The sequence below is a fragment of the Phyllostomus hastatus genome, unplaced genomic scaffold (assembly GCF_019186645.2).
Source record: "Phyllostomus hastatus isolate PE091 unplaced genomic scaffold, TTU_PhHast_1.1 phas_scaffold_755, whole genome shotgun sequence".
NCBI lineage: Eukaryota > Metazoa > Chordata > Mammalia > Chiroptera > Phyllostomidae > Phyllostomus > Phyllostomus hastatus.
Window position 1 is genome coordinate 3,570,938 of NW_025334039.1, and position 22,651 is coordinate 3,593,588.

Genomic DNA, 22,651 nt, shown 5'->3' on the forward strand with positions numbered 1-22,651 from the left:
TTTACAGAAAAAACTAAACAGACTTTTTGGCCAACCCAATAATAACCCGTCAGAGAAAAATTTCCATAAATAGCCCTGTAATGTGTCAAGTATGGTAGGTATTATGCATACAGTTTTAAAATGTGCTAGTTATGTGATTACTTCTAGAAAACATCCAAAAAAGTCTTTGGAACCTTAAGATATGCAAAGATTTTGTAGACAGTTTACTAAATACACAAACCATAAAGGAAAAATTCGATAATTTGGACTTCATCAAAATTAAAAACTCTTCTGCAAAGGACAGTGCTAAGAAAACAAAAAAAGGCAAACTGCAGAGGGGTAGACACTGTCACAACACGTGAATCTGATGAAGGATTTGTTTCCAGAATGTATAAAGAGCTCTTCAATTTGATAGTAAGACGACTTCTAATATGGGACCCTAAGCATAAAACGTGCCCCCCACCCACACAGGCAGCGAGTCTGCACCCTGAACTGGAGGAATGGCCAGGCAACATCCACACAAACCAGGAGAATGGTGCCAAACTCCGGGCACCAGGAGTGGGGGCCTCTGATGCCGAGCAAGCTTTCAGAGGCCCCCCATCTCCAACATTCTGGAAGTACCCCAAGCGCCCCACTTTCCAGTCAGAAGAATGCAGTTCCTGTATCCAAGACACTTGCTCGTTCACACCTAGCAACCCCTGCCTCCCCTTCTTCTGGGTGCTGGTTTTCCCTGAGAAGTCATCTTCCCTTGCTCCACGCTTTCTTCCGTGAACATCAATTAAGAGGCCCCTGACCAGGGCTTGGCCTACCCCGCATGCCTGCCAGACTCTTCCCTGAACTCGGAAAGGCGAGGACAGCAGGCAAGGATATGAAGCACCCTGACTACAGACGCCAGGAGCTTTCCCTTGTTTTGTTTGTTATTGTTTTCAGTCCAGGCTCCCGACACTCTCCTGGCTCCGGGCCTCGTTCGGAGTGGGTATTCCAGCTCTTCTGTAGTGCAGCTTCAGCCTCCATCCCGCCACTCACTTCCTTTTTTGCTAAGTTAGCCCGAGTCGGTTTCCGCTGGTTTCAGTACAACCCAGCTGACCTAACCCAAAGCTGAAAATTCAGAGAATACTGCCCCGGCAGCGGCTTGGTCTCATCTCGGCTCGGCGAGGGGAGGCCTGGCTCCGAGCCCTAGCCCCGCTCCTCATCGGCGGCGGAGTGGCTCTGTCTTCGGGCGGGTCACGGCGGAGCACCAGGCTGCTCACCTTCAAAATGCTCCACAGGGACACCCTGAATGCCATGCGCGCCAGGCAAAGACAATCATAACGCTGCGTGATGTACTTTTTTAAAAAATACCTGTCTCATAGGATTTTTGAAAGAATTACATAACATTCCTGAGAACATTTTATCAAATGTGAAACAAATAAATAAACCCTTCTTCTCTCTGAGTTTATTAAAAATTACTTGTGGTATGGCTCCCTCAGGGGTAATTTGTTACTTTTTCCACAGGTAATGTAGTTTTGGGACCTCGTGTGGTGACCTTTTTGATGCTTCATACATGTACCCAGTCACTCATTGCCAAAGGCTTTCTTAGGTGTATTTTTATCCTATCCCATTTCTTTTATGTTAAATATCTTTACTTAAGTATAATTGACATATAACAAACTGTACATACTTAAAGCATACAATTTGAGAAGTTTTGATACATGTGTACAAACATGCAGCCATCACCACGGGGAAGACGAGGAACATACGCATCACCCCCAAAGACTCCTACTGCGCTGTGTAGCCATCCCCACTTCTCTCTCTCCCCCCCCTCACCATCCCCAGCACACGGATCTGCCTTCTGTCACTGGGGAGCAGCTTGCTCTGTCTACGGTTTTATAAAAATGAAATCATACAGCGTGAACTTTTGTCTTACATCACCATGATCAGACAGTTACATAACCTATGAAGGGACCACCCCGGTAAGTGGAGTACCCATGTAACCCCATACATACAGGGTCGCGCAAAAGTCGGTTTACAATTGTGCGTACGTGAAACACCGAGTTTTATTCTTGTATCACTGCTTAGTAGTTACTATATTATTTCCCATATGAACACCTGCCTGCTTTTGCCTCACCCTGTAGTTATTACAACATTATTGACTATATTCTCTGTGCTACGCTTTACATGCCCAGGACTATTTTGTAACCACCAGTCTGTGCCTCTCAATCCCTTCCCTTTTTACGCCCATCCCCCCGATGCCCCTCCCATGTGGCAACCATCAAAATGTTCTCTGTGTCTACGAGTTTGTTTTGTTTGTTCCTTTATTTTTGTAGTTTTTACTTTAGATTCCACATATACATGAAATCTCTTGGGTGTATTCTATTTATTTATTTTTTTTGTCCTCACCCAAGGATATTTTTCCATTGCTTTGTTAGAGAGAGAAAAAGAAAGGGAGAGGGAGGGGCAGGGAGAGAACCAGCAGTGAGAGAGAGAGAAACATCGATGGGCTGCCTCCTCATGCATACCCGACCGGGGATTGAGCCTGCAACCTGGGGATGGGCCCTGACCAGGAATCGAACCCATGACCTTTCCATCTATGGGATGATGCTCCAATCAACTGAGCCACACCAGCCAGGGTTCTTGGGTGTATTTTAAATAAGGCAGATGCACATATAAAATTGGTCAGAAAAGTAAAATCTTGGGGTCAATTCAGAAACTCAGAGTACATCTCTGTATTAGTTTTCCAATACTTATTTTACAAAAATCATCCATATACAAATTCCAATTGTCTTTCTGTGTGATGCTGTGAGGCTCTTATTTTGACACTGGGGCTCCGTGGCCGACTTTTGGCAGTCACTTAAGGATATAATTAACAAGTGACATACACTCTGCGTCGGGACTTGACTTCTCTGGGGACATATTTGGAGCTGGGCAGTGATGCCCTACATGCACAGCTGGATTTTTTCTATTCTTAAATCTCCGGAAATATCCGAGTCGATGTGAAAGGTGCAAATGAACCACAAGTCACTAAGTCTAGGTTTTAAGGGGAGAAACAAATCATCCGAGACAAACAAAACTGTCATTCAATCCTATACTAGGAATTTGCTCAAGAGTCCAGGCTATCTTTATTCAAAACACAGAGACATTTGCACATGTGTTTACACACACACACACACACACACACACACACACAGGCACGCACATGACACCGGCCCCCAAGTCTCAGGAAAACACTGCTGAGAACAAATTTGAGTTCAGGTTTCAGATTCAGGCTCTGTGTGGGGTTCCACTTCCCTGAACCCTTCTCTCTCTCTCTGGAACTAAAACAAGGGAGCCCTGACGTCGGAGCCTCTTTGCTGCAGAAGGACCCCAAGATGGCATCCAGTCTCATGCACCCCTCCCCCCATGCCAGGGCACCCTCGGCCAACCCTCCGAAGACAGGCGCTGTCTCGCTGGAAGAGAGCGGTGTCCCGCCGCCGTGGCCGAACGCACGCGCTTTGGGGCAGAGACACGTCTGGGTTCACAGGCTTCACTACCTACCAGCAGTCACCTGGGGCTAGGGGCCTTAACTTCAACTTCCTCATTTGTGAACAGTGGGTGATAATCATACCGGCTTCACAGGGCTATTGGGAGGCTTGAATGGGCTAATAAATGGAGTGTTTCACATACAGTAAGAACTTGGCACTTACTAAGTGCTCAGATGAAATGTAGCTAGGATTGACTACTATTATGAAAGGGCAGCCCATTCCAGTGTTTAAACAACTCCAGCTGCTAGTAAGGCCAAACCCGGCTGACGGCTACTTCCCGTCCATGGGTCCTCCTCAGCCCCGCAGAGCTTAACCGAAGTCCCTGAATCACTGTCAGCAGGGTGGAGCCCATGGCCCACCTTAGACTCCCTGGGACCAAGCAGAAGCACCCAGTTTCACTGACTGTTCCTCATGTGACCCTCTGTGACCCACGCTCTTTCCTGGTCACTCTCCAGCCCGCTGGAGCCCCGGTGTGAGCGGCTCCTGTTTGGTTTGGTTTACATAATGCTATTGTATTGACTACCTTGACAGAGGTCGGTCCTCTGGAGGTGGAGTGAGGTGGGTGGGTCACCTAACTCAGCCTTAGACTGTGGTCAATCCAAGTCCAGACAATAAATAAGGTCTGTGTCCAGGGTCTGCTAACGAGAGAACCAGTTAGCCAGTCTTTCGCCAGCTGTGAAATCTCAGCTCCTCGCCTGCAAAATGAGGGTATCTACCTACCCACCCTGAGTAACTGTGCGGATTCAATGAAGCAATACCTCCCTTACCCCCACTCTTCCTTGACCCCTCCCAGGCCAGCTCTAGTGCCCAGTAGTTCATAGGCTGGGGGGTTACCATCAAGGTTGCCAAGGATCCTCATGTAGTTATATCTCGTGGCCAAGCCTTGGCTTTCATTTTTCTTGACCATTTAGCAGCACTTACCACAGCTGATAATGTCTTCCTGTTCCAAACACTTTCTTCTCATCTTACGGGACATCGCTCTCTCCTGGCTGTCTTTACCTCTGGCTACTCCCGTGGTTTCAGTTGCTGGGCCCTCCTCTTCAGCCTCAGATGCCCTGGAGTCCCAGCTCAGGCCCCTTCAGTACCTGTGCTCACTGCCTAGGCAATCTCACCCAGTGTAACACTGTAGGTAAAAGCAAGGGCCAAGGAGCCAGACCACCTGGGTGAATCCCATTCTATAACGTACAAGCTGTATTATGGAGGCAAGTGATTGAACCTCCCTGGGCCTTAGTTTCCTCATCCATAAAATGGGGAGTGATTGCCTAAAGGTACTGTAAAGAGTAAATTAGACCAAAGTGTCGCAGGTTCGATTCCCAGTCAGGGTACATGCCTGGGTTGCAGGCCATGACCCCCCAGCAACCGCACATTTATGTTTCTCTCTCTCTCTCTCCCTCCCTTCCTCTCTAAAAATAAATAAAATAAAATCTTTAAAAAAAGAGTAAATTAGTTAATACAGGTAAAGAGCTTAGAATGTGGTAAACATTTTATACATGTCATCTAGTTCCATGACTTTATCTACCACAAATATGCTGATGATCCCCGAGTGCACTGCCGTGTCTCCATTCTCCAGTGCTCCAGTCTCTTGTATCTAAAAGCCTGCCTGACATCCCCATGTTGTTGTCGAACCAGACCTCAGAGATCATTTGTCTAAAACTGAACTTGATTCCGCAGCTTCTCCCAACCTTCCTTCCCCTCATCTTCCTCACCCCACTCAGGGGCGCCACTGTTCACCTAGATGCTCAGGTGAAAGCCTTAGAGTCATCCTCGACTCCTCTTTTTCCCCCTCATCCAACTGCCAGGAAATACAGCTATTCCACTTTCAAAACACATCCAGACCATGACCTCTTCATACCGCTTCCCCCACTACCACCTGACCATCATTTCTTGCTCGAGCAACTGCCACACCACCTAACTGCTTCCCTCCTTGCTGCATATAATCTATTCTCTACCCAAGAGCCGCAGTATTCCTTCAAATGAAAATCAGATGTTGCTTCCCTGCTCAGAACTCTCCAAGGACGCCCCATCACACTTGGCATGAATCTAAATTCCTCTCATGTCCTAACGAGGCTCTATATGAACTGTCTACCCCTTGACCTCATCTCCAGCCACTCTCTCCTTGCCGACTCGACGCCAGCCACTCTTTCTGGCCTTGTGTTTGTGCAATCTCACAGACAAGTTTCTGCTTCAAGGCCTTTGTGTTTGCAGCTACTTCCAGCTGGAAAGGTCTTCCCCCACATATTCACATCCCTCTTTCCTTCTCGAACTCTGCTCGAGTGTTACTTGTGAGACAGGCCTTCTCAGTCTGCCTCACCTTAAACAAAAACAAAAACAAAACCAACACAACACTCCCCACTCTCACTCCTGCACCCCTCTTGCCTGTCCCTTTATCCAATTTTCTTCATAGCACTTAATAACACAGCTGATAACACAAGTCTGCTTGTCCACTAGAAGGTCAGCTCCTTGGGGGTCACAACTACGTTCTATTGAGTTCACTGAGTATCCACAGCACCTAAGCAGTGTCTGGGACGCAGCAGGTGCTCAGTAAATATTGTTTTTAAGCGTAAAGAAATGAATAGTGCTTGTAGGTGCACTTCAGGTGCTCAGTAAATATTGATGCTCGATAAGTATCGTTTTCAGGCATAAAGAAATGAATAGTGCTGGCACAGTTCCTAAGACACAGTAAACAGCTACAAGTTTGTGATGTCAATTTTAAAAGTTAAAAAGATAATGTTTAACAGAAAGAATGAAATTCTTCACAAATGCTTAAGATGTCGAGGTATCATATTTTCCCCTAATTTCAAAATAAATAGACAATATCTGGTACTCACTTGGAGTTTCTTCTAAAATTTCCTGGAACTTGCTTCTCTCATAGTCCACCAGCTGGCGCTGAAAATGTGGTCTGAAACTCCGAATCAGAAAATTGGCCATGTCCATACTCATGAGTTCCAGGACTTGAAATATTTGTCTACAAATGTGAGCGTTAAAATAGTTAGAGAGGTGATTAAGAAATTAATTGAAATTCACTGATGTTTACCTATTTTCCAGCTGGAAAAAAAAACTAAACATCAGCCCTGGCTGGCGTAGCTCAGTGGATTGAGCACGGGCTGCGAACCAAAGTGTCACAGGTTCGATTCCCAGTCAGGGTACATGCCTGGGTTGCAGGCCATGACCCCCAGCAACCATACATTGATGTCTCTCTCTCTCTCTCTATCTCCCTCCTTTCCCTCTCTAAAAGTAAATAAATAAAATATTTAAAAAAAAACAAACATCCCCAAAATGATTTTTAAATTCCAATCACCATTTGGCAAGGTCACCTTTCATAGGCGGTATTACACACACACCCCAAATCTATCTGTCTGTAGCTCTCAAGAGTGCTTGCTTTAGCAAACATGGTACCTCCAACTGAGCCATTACGTCCAGTTCTGAACTGATGGAAAGACACTATGAAGCATACACAATGAGTCTTGACAATGAGATGAAAAAGGTTCAATAAGAAATTTTCACTTGAGCGCCCCTGAAATGTTAAGGAGTCTGAACGTAGTGTATGTAGTTTCTTTTCCTAAGGGAATTAGAAAAAAGAAAAGGAAAGAAAAGGTGGGGCAGTGAGGCACAGGGGAAAAAACACCTCCTTTCAGAGCTGGGCAACCCACTGCTCAAACCCAGCTCTGTGGCCAGATACGAGTTACTCGATGTCCCTGAGCCTCGGTGTTCTCACCTTTGAAAGGGGAGGACAGACCAACCTTGGGGGGATGCTGTGAAGAGTGAATGAGGTAACAAATGTAAAATGTAGGCGACAGTGTCACCCAGTAGGTGCTCAATAACTGACCGAGATGAACACACAGACCTGACACCACACACATGGGTAATAAAACGACCAGAAGCAAAGATTCTGCAACTGAAGAGCTGCAACTTGCCAGAGCTGGGCTCGGCTCTAAGGATACAGAAAGCCCATTTTAAAGGTGGGGAAAAGTGACTGTGAGAGGCTGTCAACTTGCCTGAGGTCATAAAGTAAGCTGCCTGCTGCTGCATGAAGTTTCCTTTTCCTACCTCCCCAACACTGTTACATAGAACTTACATACCATTGTGGCCACATTCACACACACACACAAAGAAGAGTTCCCCTCAATGGCGAACACTGTGGCAGACCCCTCCTTCCTCCAGGGTCACAAAGCAGTTACTGTCTGCACAGCCAGGTTCGATTCTCACTTCCTCAGGCAAGCTGAGGCAGAGATGGCCAGCTGACCACCCAAGATCCACGCCCCTTTCCACTGCATGGGTCTGTGGCTGGGAAATGCATTCCCACACAGCCACCGCACTTCCCAGACCCCCCTCCCTTCACACTCTAGGCGGGACCACGGTACTAGTCAGTCAGTGGAAGGTGTCCCTTCTGGACCGAGGTGGGTAAACACGGGCTATAACTGCCCCGTGATCTCCTTCCCATGCACCAGCTGAATGTAAAGGACTCTGAGGACTTGGGCAAGACGGAGCCTGAGTCACTGAATAGCACATGGAAGGCCGCCTGACCAAGAACCCCTGGCTTGCACTGTGACATGAATGAGAGACAAATTTGTGATGGTTTGTTGGGAACTGAGAACTCGGGGTTCTGCGTTACAGCGCTGGCATTATCCTAATAAAGATGCCTGTCTGGATTCGTGACTAGGTCTCCCTGCTGGAGGCTCCACTAACCCCTCCACTTCCCCTCCCGCAGCACTTACTGCAGCTGTAACCCCTCCAGCCGTAATTCCTCGTGCAGGGTCTGTCGTCTCCCCACTGGACCGCACACTCCCTGGGGGTCAGGGACTGTCTCTGTCTTTTTCATCACTGCGTCCCTAATGCCCAGCACATGCCAAATAACAACCCTGACAGATCTTTCTATCTGAAAACTTACGTAGCAAATGAGTGACTTCACCCTTGTTTGTTTGTTTCCCCTGGGGGCAAAGGATCCCCCTGAGAGACCAGCCATTCTTGACTCTGTGTTCCTCAGTCCCCACGCTTCCCTCCTGCAGGAACTCGCAGGGACTCTAGGAAAAAACGAGCGGCGAAAGTGCTAACCTCAGCACCTCCACGATGTTGCCCGTGGCCTTCAGCTTCCTGACGTCATCGTCCCTCACGGGAGCGCACAGCTTCCCCATCGTGCTGATGATGTAGCTGGCCAGGCCCGGGATGTCGACGGCGCTGTGCTGGGCCTGCTGCCTGATGAGGTCCGTGTCCAGAACTTCGCAGATCTGGTTGCGAAGCCGGTTCCCGCCACCGGGAGTCAGGAAGGACAGGAGAATCTACACAGGAAAAGGAAGGGGAAAATGAACAGCATCATTACATGAATAAAGGCTGTCTTTTTTTTTTTTTTTTAATTTCAATGTCTAGACGACCAAGCTCCTTGTCCACATTTTAGTGCCGTGGATGCCACAGGAGAAGTCTGCACGGACTGGGTGGGTAGATCAGAGCACTCCAGCGTCTCCACCCCAAAAAGAAAGATCTAGCTTCTGAATTTAAGCCCCCCATCCCTTTCGTGGGAAATTACTGATTCTCTCGGAACAAAAGCAGAGTAAGGAAGCAACATTACTGAGGAACTTCAAACAGTCTACAGATGAACTCTGCAAAGAAAGAACAGGCTGCAGATCATGGCTCCAAAAGGACGCATCGAAGAGGAGCAGACAGAATCCCCTCCCCCCATGGGCTCCATTAGAACAGCATATCACATTTCACATGTAAAATATGTACATTACAGAAGCAACCTCTACTGAATACCCAGTACCCAGCAGACGCGGTAGTTATACACAGAGCACACGGACAGGAGCACTCTGAGTCAGAGAGACTCGGTTTCAAACCCCCTTCCACCCACTCCTCAAAGCTGTGCGACCTCAGGCAAGGCAGGGAACTTGGCCTCTTGAATATAGAACAACAGGTGTCACCACCTCACAGGATGATGGTAAGGATAAAGGGACAGTCTGATGCTTCGCACACAGCAAGTGTCTTGTCAATGTTAGCTAAAACTGTAACGGTCACCCCATTTAATCCTTACAATGTAAGTGCTCGGGGAAATAAGACTTAAAGAGGGAGAGGCCACCGCCAGACCAGGACTATCCAACTCCAGAGTCCGTGGTCTTAACCACCACACCTCGGAGCGCGGCAGCACCCCCGTGCGTTCCCTCCACTGCCCCACTTCCCCTCCCCCGCCCCACTCTAGGAGGTGCAGGGAAAACCCCTCCCAGGGACTGAACGTGCTCAGTTTTTCCAAAAGAGTCTCTGGCGCTCTTTGGAGGACATGAAAAGAGTCTGGGGGGAAACAATGATTAATTAATACAGACAAGGTCAACTTGCCTCTCTGATTTCTTCAAACAGTTTGATGGCGTGGTCGTACTCGGGAGGCTCAGCGTTCAGTTCAGATTCCAGGACATCCCAGTAGGCCTGGTGGACAATGCTCTTCACTCGGCTGGCCAAGCTGTGGGAACGACATAGATTGTCCTTTTAATGCTATGGGAACGATACAGATTGTTCTTTCAAGTGGGCATTGTTTTCCCTGTTTACAAGAGAGATATATGTTCATAGTAGAAATCTTAAAAAAACAGAACGAAATTGCCCATAATTCCATTATTTCCATTTTTAATGTATAGTTTTAACATAGAGTACCCAGTAAGTACAACATTATCTCGCTTGCTTGTTTCACTTAGGATTGTCATGTTTCCCCAGCCTTCCTTTCATAAGTACATGCAATCCTGTCCTAAGGAGATATTGTAATTCACCTAGCTACTCTCTCACACAGATTCTTAGACTCATTCTAGATTTTTGGGATGTGGTGACAAAGTTGCTCTTTCCTCAACAGCTGAAGTTTTGTGGCACAGAACAGACTGGCCCCAAGGAGACATGCATTTGAAGGCCTGCCAATTTCAGCTTCGATGTCCCATTTAAAGTTAGCCAGAGCAAACTGCTGAAATAGGAGCTTCCTAGGAAGAGCTCACAATAGCATAGAGGGTCATCTTGCTTCACCCCTTATGTCAAAGCCCTAAAATAGGTGCACACTAAAATACACATCCCTACTGAACTGCTCCACCGCTCTGCAACAGCTCCGAGAACAGCACATGCTTCCCTGCCCTAGAACTACTTACCAGGCTCCGCCCTCCCACAGGGTGCGCACCTCTCCCAGGGAGAGGCCACAGCTTCCCCTAGATACCTGGTGTATACTCAGTGTTCGATAAATGCACAGTGAGTGAATTAGCAATTTGACAGGATAGTGTGGCATAGCTCCTAATTCTCTCTTTAAACTGCAAATAGCTAAATATATAATAATGTTAGGAGAAATGAAAACGAGCTTTTTGAGGAGTGTGTTAAGACTGCTTCTGTAACTACAAATACTACCTTCCACTCAGGCACTTTAAATGTTAAAGCTTAACTCAACACGAACGCCATTTCCAATGTCTGAGATTCTTGAGCAACCACAGCACAATTACAGAGGCGAACACCACCGGGACGGACTTCAGCTGTTCACGTCACAAGCCTCAAGTACTTGGCCTCAGCGGAACCACCGGGAATGAGCTAAAACAACTTTATGGCTGCCCCCCTCAGGGACATCTGAGTTTAGTTTGTTTCCCTGAAGGCTGGAAGATGCTTTTTAGGTCTTTAATTTTCCGGGATGGGACGGGAAGGAAGGGGAGGAGGGCATGAGATCAACTAAATCATTTATAAGCATTCCTACTGGCTATCAGAAACCTGACTTATTTGACCAAGTTTTTTCCCCAAAGAAAATATTTGGTAAGATATGAGTCACCCATATTTCAAAAAGTAACAATTGGGCCATTGTGGAGAGTCATCTGAAAAAATCAACGGTTCCTGACGTGCTGTGTCATTTTTAAACACAGGCCATGTGCCTTAACTCTGCATGCTGTTCCACCCTCGCTCACATATTGTGGCTCTGGAAGAGAATGAAGGGAAGAGGACTCATATTTCCCACAGGATCAAGAAAACGCATGTGCAAGGCACTCACGTGCCCCTGAGCACGGCTCTGAAGTGAGTGCGGCAGTCCCCACCTCATTCTCGGGGAACGTAAGACTCAGACGTGGTCTCAGCAGAGTGAGGGGTCAAGCCCCAGGGTCTACCTGATCCTAAAGCACCTCTACTGCAGCATATTTTTGCAACTTTTGAATTAAAGTACAATATCCCCTAGTTGTCTTGCTGTACTTCATAAAACATGCTAGTTTTCACTTCGAACATTTTTTATTAGTCAGTCAATAAATGTTTGCTCAACATTCACTATGTGGTATGCGTTGTATTAGATGCTGGAGAGACTATAGTGAAAAGAAATCTCTGCCCTTAGAACGTGTACATGTTAGCAGGAAAAGGAAAAAAAAACATTAAAATAAGACAATTTCAGAGCTCCGAGGAAGACCAAGTCAGACAAGGTGGTAGATGGTGATGAGGAGGGTGATAATTTTGCTGAATGGCTGAAGAAAACTTCTCTGAGACAGTGATCTTTGAACTGGGGCTTAAAGGGGGAGAAGAGAGTAGCCGGTGAATATCTAGGAGAAGAGCTGGGAAAAAGAAGGAGGACAAAATCCCTGGGACACAATGCAGCTGCCCCCCGCCTCCCCGGCCTCTGAGATCATCAAGGAAGCCAGTGTGGCTGCAGACAGGCAGGCAGGAGGTCAAGGATCGAGAGACATGGCTGGGCCTTGCGGGCCACACTGAAGAGCTTGCGTTTTTATTCCAAGTGCACTAGAAAACCACTGAAGGGTTTTAAGCAGAGAAATGATCTAATCTGCTTTACCCTTTAGTAAGCCTCTACGGCTACCACGTGGATGTGAAGGAACTACGTAAGAATGGAGAGGGGCGACTACTTAGGACGGAACTAGTCCAGAGACAAGAGTGACCTGCCCCAGAGGGGCAGTGGTAGAGCTGGTCTAAAGGATCGAGATGAAACGCAGTCACCACAGAAAACCAAACAGATACACCTACTGTGGCCAGTAATCTGAAAAAAATGTTACGGATTCTTAGGAACATCCCAGGAGCAGGAGGACTATGAACCACATTTTATATTCTAAAACCTTTTATGTTTCCTATTGTCCTGCTTTAAAACGAGTAAAAAAGTTCTGAATGGAATCAAATACTACTTGTAGTCTTAAGTGACAGAGAGAATGTCGCTGGGTTTATAAATGGCGCTGTAGGGTTGAAGGTTCAGTGTCATTACCCATGAGCCAACTTTGCCTCTGAAGATCTGTAGTAACGGCCACAAGGCTTTTCCTTGTCCCAGCCACTGAAGCTGGAGAGGGTGCCATGGGACATAAGGGTGTATCTGTAACTAACGGTACCTTGGTGGTGAGATTAAATAGGGGAGTGTATGCAGCTGTGGTTTCTATTGTACATCCAGGGGTTTCTAGAATGCCTTTCCTTAGCACTCTGGCAAACCAGCTGCATGTATCTTTCACAACGTAAATACTGGTTTTCAGTAAGTCAATCTGCAAATATTGCTTGAGCATGTATTATATGTCAGGTACTCTGCCAGGTAACGGGGATAGAGCAAACAATATAGACATACAGTACTTCCTCCATTGACGGTGCTCTGGGTCAGGTAGGAAGGACAGACACCGAACATAAAACCATGGCATCTTAACAAAGGGGAGGTAGAGGGAGCTACAGGAGTTTTTAGCGAGGGGAAGTCATGTCTAATGGGCTCAGGAGTGTCAGGAAAAGCTTCCCCCAGGAAGTGACACACAGCTGAGTTTTAAAGATCATGGGAAACAGTACCCAGATGAATGGTTTTAAAAACAAGGATAAGACCATGTTTGAGAGCCAGATAAGATCTACTCCCACTCACTATTACACGAGAACTTCCAGGAGCCAGTGTGGATATGTACACACACACACACACACACACACACGTGCACACACACAGGCTGCAGTACACACGCCTCTGGGTTACCTGTTCTCAGGGAGGTCAGCGTGCTTCACCTGGAAGTTCTCATTGACGGCAATCTCATGAGCAAGAGTCAAGTTGACTAGGTTCTTCGCTGTAGCCATCACTTCGTCAAGGGTTACAACCCTGGGAGGGCTTGCTGTTGGGACAAAAGCAAAAACCAGTCAGTTAATGTGGCGGAAGAGAAGGTGTCATTCAGCGAAGTCTACTGACGCAGCTGGAGTGTAAGTTATCCCCACATGTATTTTTGGGGCTTTACAAGTAAGAGGAACATATACTGAAATAGGTGGATTCCCCTGCTTAACATTTGACTTCAAAAATGTAAGAACTCCTCTGATGGCTGCAGTTACTGCACTGATAAAGTTTCAGTATTTCTGAAGCAATCTCATGGACATAGGCTGTTAATTTTTAAATCAAATCACCTCATTTTTGTACCTATTATATTTGCCTTTATTACATGTAATAACAGGGGAAATGGATGACTACTTTTTATTGGTAATTCATAAGTCTCATTAACTTAAGCAGACAATATGAAATAACTGACTTTTTAAAACTAATGCAATTTCTAAAAATATATGCTGTACAGCATAATGCTTAGATGTGGTTCTAAGTTCTGCCAAGTGGCGGCTGTCATCTGACCTCACTGAGACATGACTGACCTCCTTACAGGGTGGTCCTGAGGTGATTCAATAAGGTAATTTGGGTAAAGAGGAACCGCGTAATAAGTCAATAAATGCAGATGACTAAAAATAATTCTGGTAAGCTTCATGATGTACACCTCAGAAAGAAGTAGTAAATAATTATTCTATTTATTTCTAAAGATCATTCTAAAAAAATATTCTAATATATCAGGTCCTTTTGAAATCACTGTTGGAACTCATAGCGCCTATGGATTGAAAACTAGTACCTCAAATAACAGTACTGCCTGGCAATACTTGGCTACCTAAAACAACTTCAAGAGGAGGAGGAGGAGAAAATGGCAATACACAAAACTAGTAAAACTCTTCCTCAGGATTCCTAGGTTCCCTTTGAGAGACATCAACCTCGTATGTAACAGAGAGTAAGAAAAAGCACAGAAAGCTGAGTGGCTACTAGCAAATTCTTTCGCCAATTCTCCATCCCATTGAGAAGCTCCTTAAAAATATCTGTACCCCTTGGTCCAATAACCCAATTATATCGAAGGAACTCCTGGAGAGGCTCGAGGCGCCAAGATGTTCATGAAACACTATTTAGAACAGAAAAAAAAAGTGAATGAAAAGTCCAATGATAGCCCTGGCTGGCGTAGCTCAGTGGATTGAGCGCGGGCTGGGAACCAAAGTGTCCCAGGTTCGATTCCCAGCCAGGGTACATTCCTGGGTTGCAGGCCATAACCCCCAGCAACTGCACATTGATGTTTCTCTCTCTCTCTCTCTCTCTCTCTCCCCCCCCCCACCCCTCTCTCTCTCCCCCTCCCTTCCCTCCCTAAAAATAAATAAATAAAAAAAAATCTTAAAAAAAAAAGTCCAATGATAAATCAATGGTTAAATAAATTTATCACAGGTTCACTTAAAGAAGCAGTAGTCACAAAAAACAATGTTTTAAAAGCAATCTTTCACAAGTAAATGTTCTAGTGGTGCCACCGAGTGAGAGGAGCCCCCACACACACACGCATGCACGCACGCACATCCCTGTGAAGGCCAAAGGCGGGACAGAGCACGGCCAGCTGTCCGACCTGGGTGATCGCACAGGCGGGGTTTTCCTTTTCTCTGCACTTCGCGACTTTCCGATAGTTAAAAATGAGAATGTACAAATTAAAATAAATGCAAACGGACAAACTTTTTGGAAGTGGGCATTTGATCATAGTAAACGTTAGTTGCTTTTTTCTGCATTTGCTTTGTCAGCTTAAGTGTTCTATTTTCTATCAAAAATGCCAATTTAAAAAGCTTTTAAAAACCAAAGACAAAATGCACCTGCTTTATACATCACTAGCTTCCCCACACATACACACACACAAAGATGTCTCCCTTCACCGGGGCCACTCTTTGAACCCTTTCTCGCCCTCCTAAGTGCACACAGTAACTCTCCTTGTGGGCACTTTTCTGGCGTGATTTGCACAACATTTTTCGAAATCAGCAGGAAATCCTTCAGATTATTTCACTTCCTCCCTGACCCTTGAATTGGAGCAACTTTCCTTTTGTGTAAATCAGAAATTATCAGAAAATACCAATTTGAATTTATCCTTGGATGCGGCCCAAGAAGTGACATCATGATGTCAAGGGCTGGATTACCACTACTTAAGAAAGACAGGTGGGGTTGATTTACAGTCAAATCGAAGCACATCAGACACAGTGATGGGGAAAAAAGGGTGGGCTGTCAATTTTAGGGGCTATTTACTCCTGACAACATGCACAGGACAGTTGCAAGGCCTCTGCGGTACTGCTCCGCTGCATCTAGAAAGAAGGGGAGGTCCGTACTCCGATATCAGTCTTTTCTATTTTTTTAAGGATTTTATTTATTTATTTTTAGAGAGCGGGGAGGGAGGGGGAGAAACAGTGACGTGCAAGAGGAACACTGCTCCGCCACCCCTGCACGCCCCAGTGCCCGCAACCCTCCAGTTCCTGGGTCCGCGCCCCACCCACTGAGCCACAGCAGTGAGGGCGCGGCCCTCTCTCCGTGTTGACACGCAGCACACGGGCCAGAGTCAGCCCACTGCCCCCAGCCTCTGTGCCCCCTGTCAGCTTACAGGCGGGAGAGCTGGACTTGCTGGAGGAGTCGCTGGTGAAGCTCTGCCTGGAGCACTCACAGTCGCTGAGCGAGGCCGTGCTTTCGGACAGCCTGGAGGAATCCGCGTCGCTGAGCTGGTCCTCACCCACACACTGCTTCTCGTCATTGAAGGGCATCTTGTGTCACTTGCGTGTGGGTGAAGAGCTGGACCCTGCACAGACAAACAGACCCCGTGTCAACGTTCTGCGATGCTTCACCGGAGGTGCCAGAGCTTCCTCCAGGGCAGATGCCCGTGTCGCGTGTGTCGCAGAGTGGGAAAGGCTCCCAGAAGGTGACCTAGTGCTCCGCACAGCGTCCCAGCCAGGCTGTCACTAGGCCTTCAAGACTGCCTTCCGGAGAAGGGGTTCTGCAGCCACAGGTGTGAGCTTAACTCAGAACATCCCCCATGTGAATGCGGGCTCTCCGTGATAACGGGCCCTCAGAAAACAAAGCGCAGAACACAGTCTCTCCTCCTGGGCTGCTACGACGTGGGAAGGTAAGAAGAGTAAAAGTGCAGGGCTCTGTTGTCAGACTGACTAGGTGAGAAGGTCATGCAGTCTTTTGCCACGTGACCTTGAGGAAGTCACTGACCTTCCTACCTCATCAGTAAAACGGGACTGAAAGACTAATCCCACAGGAGTACTTGGAGACGAACCCGGGTTCATCTTATTAAAGTGCGTAGTGCGGCACTCAGCTGTTAGCTACCGTTACTGTTCCTGTGTCTTTGTTTTGGGTAAAATATTTTTGAGATCAGCCTCATTAGTTGTCTGCGAGCCTCCCGAGGAAAGGAGATGGCTAATTAAAGGCCAGTCCTTAGGTTCTTCTCCATCCTCCCACGGACTGCCACGATACGAAGAGTAAGGACCGACACTTGGTTTGCACCTGACAATTCACGAAGTACTCGCTACCGGCCAATGGACAAATAGGCACAGAAGATCTTGATTCACAGGCCGTGGGGTCAGACTCCGGGGACAAGAGGACTTACTGTGACATAAAACCAGCCCTTGACTCTACATTCAGTGCCGCCTCTGGAACCTCAGGCTGCCTCGCAGGGCAGAGCAGTCAGGCCCCATCGCCCCCTCGAAAGGAGATCCTGGGCACACGGGGTGTGTGCTCTGGCCTAAGCCCAGGAGCCTCAGCCAGGCCCGTGAGAAAGCTGGCCTTCGTGTGCATGCGGTGTCGGCTGACACCGAGGAGAAAAGGCATGTCAAATCCTAAAGGAACAGTAATGACAGTAAGGGCTCTCTGAGTGTCTTTAGACCTGAACCAGCTCATGCAATGAGGTGCACAGAGCTTTTAAAGCTGGCAGGATGCGAAACCACAGCTGCGCCTAGCGTGCCTGGGGAACCTGCACAGTTTCTGCCGTGATTCCTCTCCTTATTTACCGGGTGCCTGCTGTGTACCAGTCCCTGGGGAAACTAACAGTGAACAAGACAGACAGGGCCCTGCTCTCATGGCTCTCAAGTGCAGTTACCTAAGACGGTGTGTGCCAGATGCCAGAACACAAGAAAAGGCAAAATAAGACATTGCTGAGGAAATGTGAGAAAGGAGAGGCCGGCAGGGCTGGGATTGAGGGGGAATCTAGACTTTGTGAGAGAAAGAGTGCCACTCTTTATCTCTTGGGTGGTAGACAAGAACGGGCCTGAGTGGGACTGGTTAAGGGTCAGAAGCTCAAGGGCATTTGCACCTGACCTCACCGAAACCAACTTCTTCAGACCCGCCACTCATAGAAATGCCCCTCTGCTGGGCCTGCCACTTTCACAGATGGAAAACCACTAACTTGGAGGTTGCCTCTGCAGACCAAAGGGCAAGGAGTCGAGTGTGGCTGCCAGGAAGCTACCAGGTAGAGGCACTCACCTTACCCTACAGTCCCAAGGCTGGCCACCCACCATGAACACAGGCTATAAAATAGCCCTGAGCCTCCTTTACGCCATGCGCCCTAGATTCCACTTGAGCTTGAACTCCCATCTGCTTGGGGAGGAAGGGGGAGGACAAAAAAAAGCATGTTCCCCAATCCTTTCACTTCCACCAAACCCCAGATCCTGCATGGGATGAATGCTTGCCCCTCCCTCCGGCTTTCTCCCTTTGCCAGTATTTTACTTCTCATGGATGGCATTTCTTAAAGACGCTACCTCCTCCAGAAAGCCTTCCCTCTGTGGTCTGGCCAGGGCCAAGGGCACTCTTCTTTGTACCCCCAAAGCACATCTCCTGTATCTTCATGACAGTGCTTAGTCACCTGCACGGTGATTTGTCCCCCATGCCTACGTCCAACTCTCCTTGGCAAGGCAGGAGGAGCTGTGTCTCGTCCACCACCAGTGTCAGCTACGTGACAAGTATCCATTTGGCGTCAGCGGAATTGGAATCATTGAATCCCATCTGGTGCAGCCTCAACCAGAACATTTGCAAACTGATAGCACTACCCATTCGCACAGGCCTGGTGCTGCCAGAGTTCAGCACCGGAGCAGAGAACCCACACCGAAACCTACCTTACTAGGTTTAAGACTTAACATTCCCTGGTCCTTATCACATTCCTATTTGAAAATCCTAAACTGTGTTTCCACTTTTTTATTTTTTCCAGTCGTTCCACGATAACAATTGTGCTAAGTGTGGCCTACTCTTCTTTCTCTTTGCTTTGGCTGTTTTTCCAAGTAAAAGTGCATAAAAGCTTTCCTCCACTGGAATTTATGAAGTAGGTTAATTCATACATTAATCCATCAGATTGATTTCACCATAAATCCATCCATTCTAATTACTAGCTGTCCGTTTCATTTTTCTACTGCAGCTGAGCAGCACACTTTGTAGGTTTTTTTTAATTGTGTTTAACAAGGCAACCATGTACAAAGATTCAAAAAATAAAAGATCTACCTTAGAAGGCAGAAGTCGAAGGTGAGGCCTGCATTTGTCATTACTTTCCTGTGTTTCATGTGCTTTCTGCACATCCAACTGCCCTCCTCACCTCACTCTTCCCGGCATGCTGGCCTTCCAGCTGTAAGTTCCCTTCGGCTCGAAATTGCTAAAATGCGATACGCCCAGAGTTCCATGAGGCATCACTAGAAGTTCCAAGAAATTAAATATGCTCATTGCAGGCGTAGTTAATAACATGCAACTACGCTTTTTTCCAATTCACTGAAGGCAGAATTTCTAGCACAGAGAACGCAACAGAAAACTTAAAAGCTGCAAAATGTTCAAAAACTTGTTTAGTCGGTAGAAGTTTCTCCCACGCTGGGCTTCAGTGCATCCAGGCAGAAACGTTTCTTTGAAGCCAAAGGTCCATTACTACTTCATTGGGAAATTGCCCATTTCCTCATACAGGCAAGCTGATGTTACCTAACTCACAGGGCTGGGGTGACATTTCATTTAGTTAGTGTGTGTGCAGTGCTCGGGACGATGTCTGGCACAGTGTAAACAGGCTGCATATGTTAGTAATTAGTAGTAGTATTTGCTCTTGTTGTTGTTGTTATCATCATTTTAGGCATTAAAAACTCTAGAGGGAAGAAGAGTGTCATCCCATGATGACAAAAACATGTTCCCCTACAGATAAACAAGACTGGTAGTCGGCTAGGACAGGATTCTTGCATTTGTCTGAAATACAAAAGCCAAAAGCAAGTGGCCCATCCCAGTACAAATGGTCTTCTGAAAGTTCCTTCCATCTGTTCTGTTCTTGTTCTCGGGTTTCTGTGTAAGTCATCTGGGGACAATGCCACTTGACTCAAAAAACATTGAGGGTAATTAGGCTGCTTTTAAAACGATTTTGGATTCTCTCTTAGAAAAAGTGATAATGGAACCCGGCTGGTTCTTTAAGAAAAGTCATGCTTCTCATACCAACAAACTTAGATCTACTTAATCTTCACTGTAACTCACAAGCAAAACCACTCAACTTTTCAGGAACACAGCATCTCAAACCTGGAGGATTCACTCACAGGTCAAAGGTAAAGTCAAAGGTGAAGACAGAAGATAACTCCAAGCAAAGCCTCCAATACTACAGTAAGTCACAATTCAAAGAGAATCACATTTTTCATCACAGTGTTCCATGTTTAATAATAATAAATGCAATTATTATACCATTCCTTCCAAGGTCAAAGATTGGGCTGAGGCAGACACTTAAATAGTTCTTGTTGAGTGAATAAATGGGTGAATGAATGGCAGAATGACCACGGATACTTCAGAGAGGGGGTAATGGGTGCAGGGACCTGAGGGGGCCAGTCCTGTGTTTAATAACAGATGGAAGGAAGATTGGTTGTAACTGTTATGAAGATTAATTTAAATAGTCTGTGTCAAGTATTTAAGCTCCTGGTCATCGATTATCAACTATTATTTTATTCTTACTGAAAGAAGTTATGAATTCCCAAAATACCAATGTCATAAAAACAAAGAAAGGCTAGGATATGTCCCAGATTAAAAGATACTTGACAGTGAGTGCAATAGAGGGTTCTAGACTGGGCCCTGTACCGGAGGGAGGAAAGGGACATTATTGGGTCAATTGAGAACATTGTTACAACACTTGAATCTACTTCTGTATTGCAACATTAAACTTACTCAAGTTGATAAATGCACTGCAATTATGTATTCAGGAATAAAGTATGATGTATGCAACTTTCTCTCAAATTACTCAAGTGAGGGGTAAAAAGAGAAAATGATAAAGCATCCGGAGCAAAATGTTAATAGGTGAATATAAGTAAAAGGTAGACAATAGGAAGTTCTTTGTACCGTTCTTGCAATTTTGTCTGTAAGCTTGAAATTATTTCTGAGCTAAAGCTTAAAAGAGAAGAAAAATATTAAACTGAAACGTCAGGTCTCATTCAAAACAGTTCCGTCCCCTGCAGTTTTCAGACTTTGCTTGTTCCCATTGCTGACGGCTCAGATGCCACTCTATTACAAAAGTTCTGTACAGTCGGACTTGTCCCAAAGTCCTGTTTGCCTACAGAATAAAACAGGAAATAGGCTGGAGCCCTTCCAAAGAGGAAAAATAAATCATCCCTTTTAAGAGTTCTCCTCCAGGAGGTTTCCCTTTTCCTAAGAAGTCTCCTGGTGGTGGTTTGCAATCCTTCTATGACCTGCCTTGCCGGCCTCATCCCGTACCCCTCTCCCGCCACCCTCCCCTGCTCCAGACACCACGGCCTTCTTTGAGCTCCTCAGACAAGCCCTACTTCCCACTCTAGAGCACTTGCACCTGCTGTTCTCTCCTCCTGGAATGTTCTTCTCCCTGAACACAAGACGGGCTCCTCGTTGTCATTGAGACTTGAAATGGAATTTTACAACTTCAAAGTCACTTTCCCTGACATCCCCACTCATTCCATCTAAATTAGCCACCTGAGCCCTGGCTGGCGTAGCTCAGTGGATTGAGTGCGGGCTGCAAACCACAGCATCGCAGGTTCGATTCCCAGTCAGGGCACATGCCTGGGTTGCAGGCCACGGCCCCCAGCAACCGCACATTGATGTTTCTCTCTCTCTCTTTTTCTCCCTCCCTTCCCTCTCTAAAAATAAATAAATAAAATCTTAAAAAAAAATAAATTAGCCACCAGGAGCTTACAGCCCTTCCTGGGACAGAGCGGGACTCTCTGAGTATCACTGATGAACAAATTAAGCCACACGCTTACTGAATAAGACAACTTGGGTTTCCCTTCCCGTCTGCCTCGCTCATATTACTCATATTCTCACTATGCAGCCACTTGAAGTACTATAGTTGTTTCTGCATATCTGTCTCCCACTACATTTGAAGCAGCCTGAAGGAAGGAGCTATGCCCAGTACCTTAGAAAATCTACACATTTCTAAGGCACCAGTAGTTCAAACTAGCAAAGACTCACAGTTACACTGTGTCCCTTCACCCTCTCAATGCTCACTGAGAGCAAATGATAGCAAGTAAAGCTAATAGTTATTAGGTGTTTATTATGACTCAGCCCCCATGAAAAGTGCTTTAAAAGTTTTCTCTCCTTGAATCTTCATTACAGCCTTGCTACCTAAGGTATCGCTATTACCCCCATTTTATAGGTAAGGACCTGAGGCTCAGGGAGGGAGGTTAAATTACTTGCCCAAGAACTTGCAGCAGCAGCAGCAGCAGCAGCAGCACAACTCGGATCCAGGCAGTGGATCCCTAAAGCCCAGGCTTTCTGTCACTCCAGGATGGCTGGAGAAAATCTGGCATGCTGCTCATTCTTTCCATTCTCACTCTGCCAAATCGATCTACCTATCACCGCGGGAACATATGCACATGTGTCAGCAAGCTGACCTTACCCCCGGGTGGCTGCTCAAGTGCTATACCGTGAAGGGCATCGCTGAAAGAGTCTATTGTCCAAAATAACTCTCAACCTTACCCCACTGGAGGGACTGAAAATCCTCCATCAGGGAGCCATTCTTTAAGCACTGCAAAAGCCCAAGTTAAAACTCAAATATCAAAAGGGTTAACTGCTCACAACTAGTGTTAAGTCAAAAAGATTTCAAAGTGAATTGCTCAGATTACCCAGAAGTGCCCCGAGGAATGGAACCCATCCAGTTAAGGTTGTCACAGAAAAGAGAAATTTCAAG

At 46.5% G+C, this 22,651-nt stretch overlaps 1 protein-coding gene across 2 annotated transcripts in view; it reads right to left on the reverse strand.

Moving 5' to 3' along the window:
• TCP11L2 (t-complex 11 like 2) overlaps positions 1-22,651 on the reverse strand; it is a 40,086-nt gene that overhangs the window by 15,196 nt on the left and 2,239 nt on the right. For both annotated transcript variants that reach the window (XM_045826372.1, XM_045826371.1), the window contains exons 2-6: positions 16,109-16,300; positions 13,393-13,525; positions 9,801-9,921; positions 8,532-8,755; positions 6,308-6,444 (exon numbers count right to left, since the gene is read on the reverse strand). In XM_045826372.1, coding sequence (XP_045682328.1) covers positions 6,308-6,444; positions 8,532-8,755; positions 9,801-9,921; positions 13,393-13,525; positions 16,109-16,265 — 772 coding nt within the window. In that variant the 5' untranslated portion in view covers positions 16,266-16,300. The remainder of the gene's footprint in view (positions 1-6,307; positions 6,445-8,531; positions 8,756-9,800; positions 9,922-13,392; positions 13,526-16,108; positions 16,301-22,651) is intronic.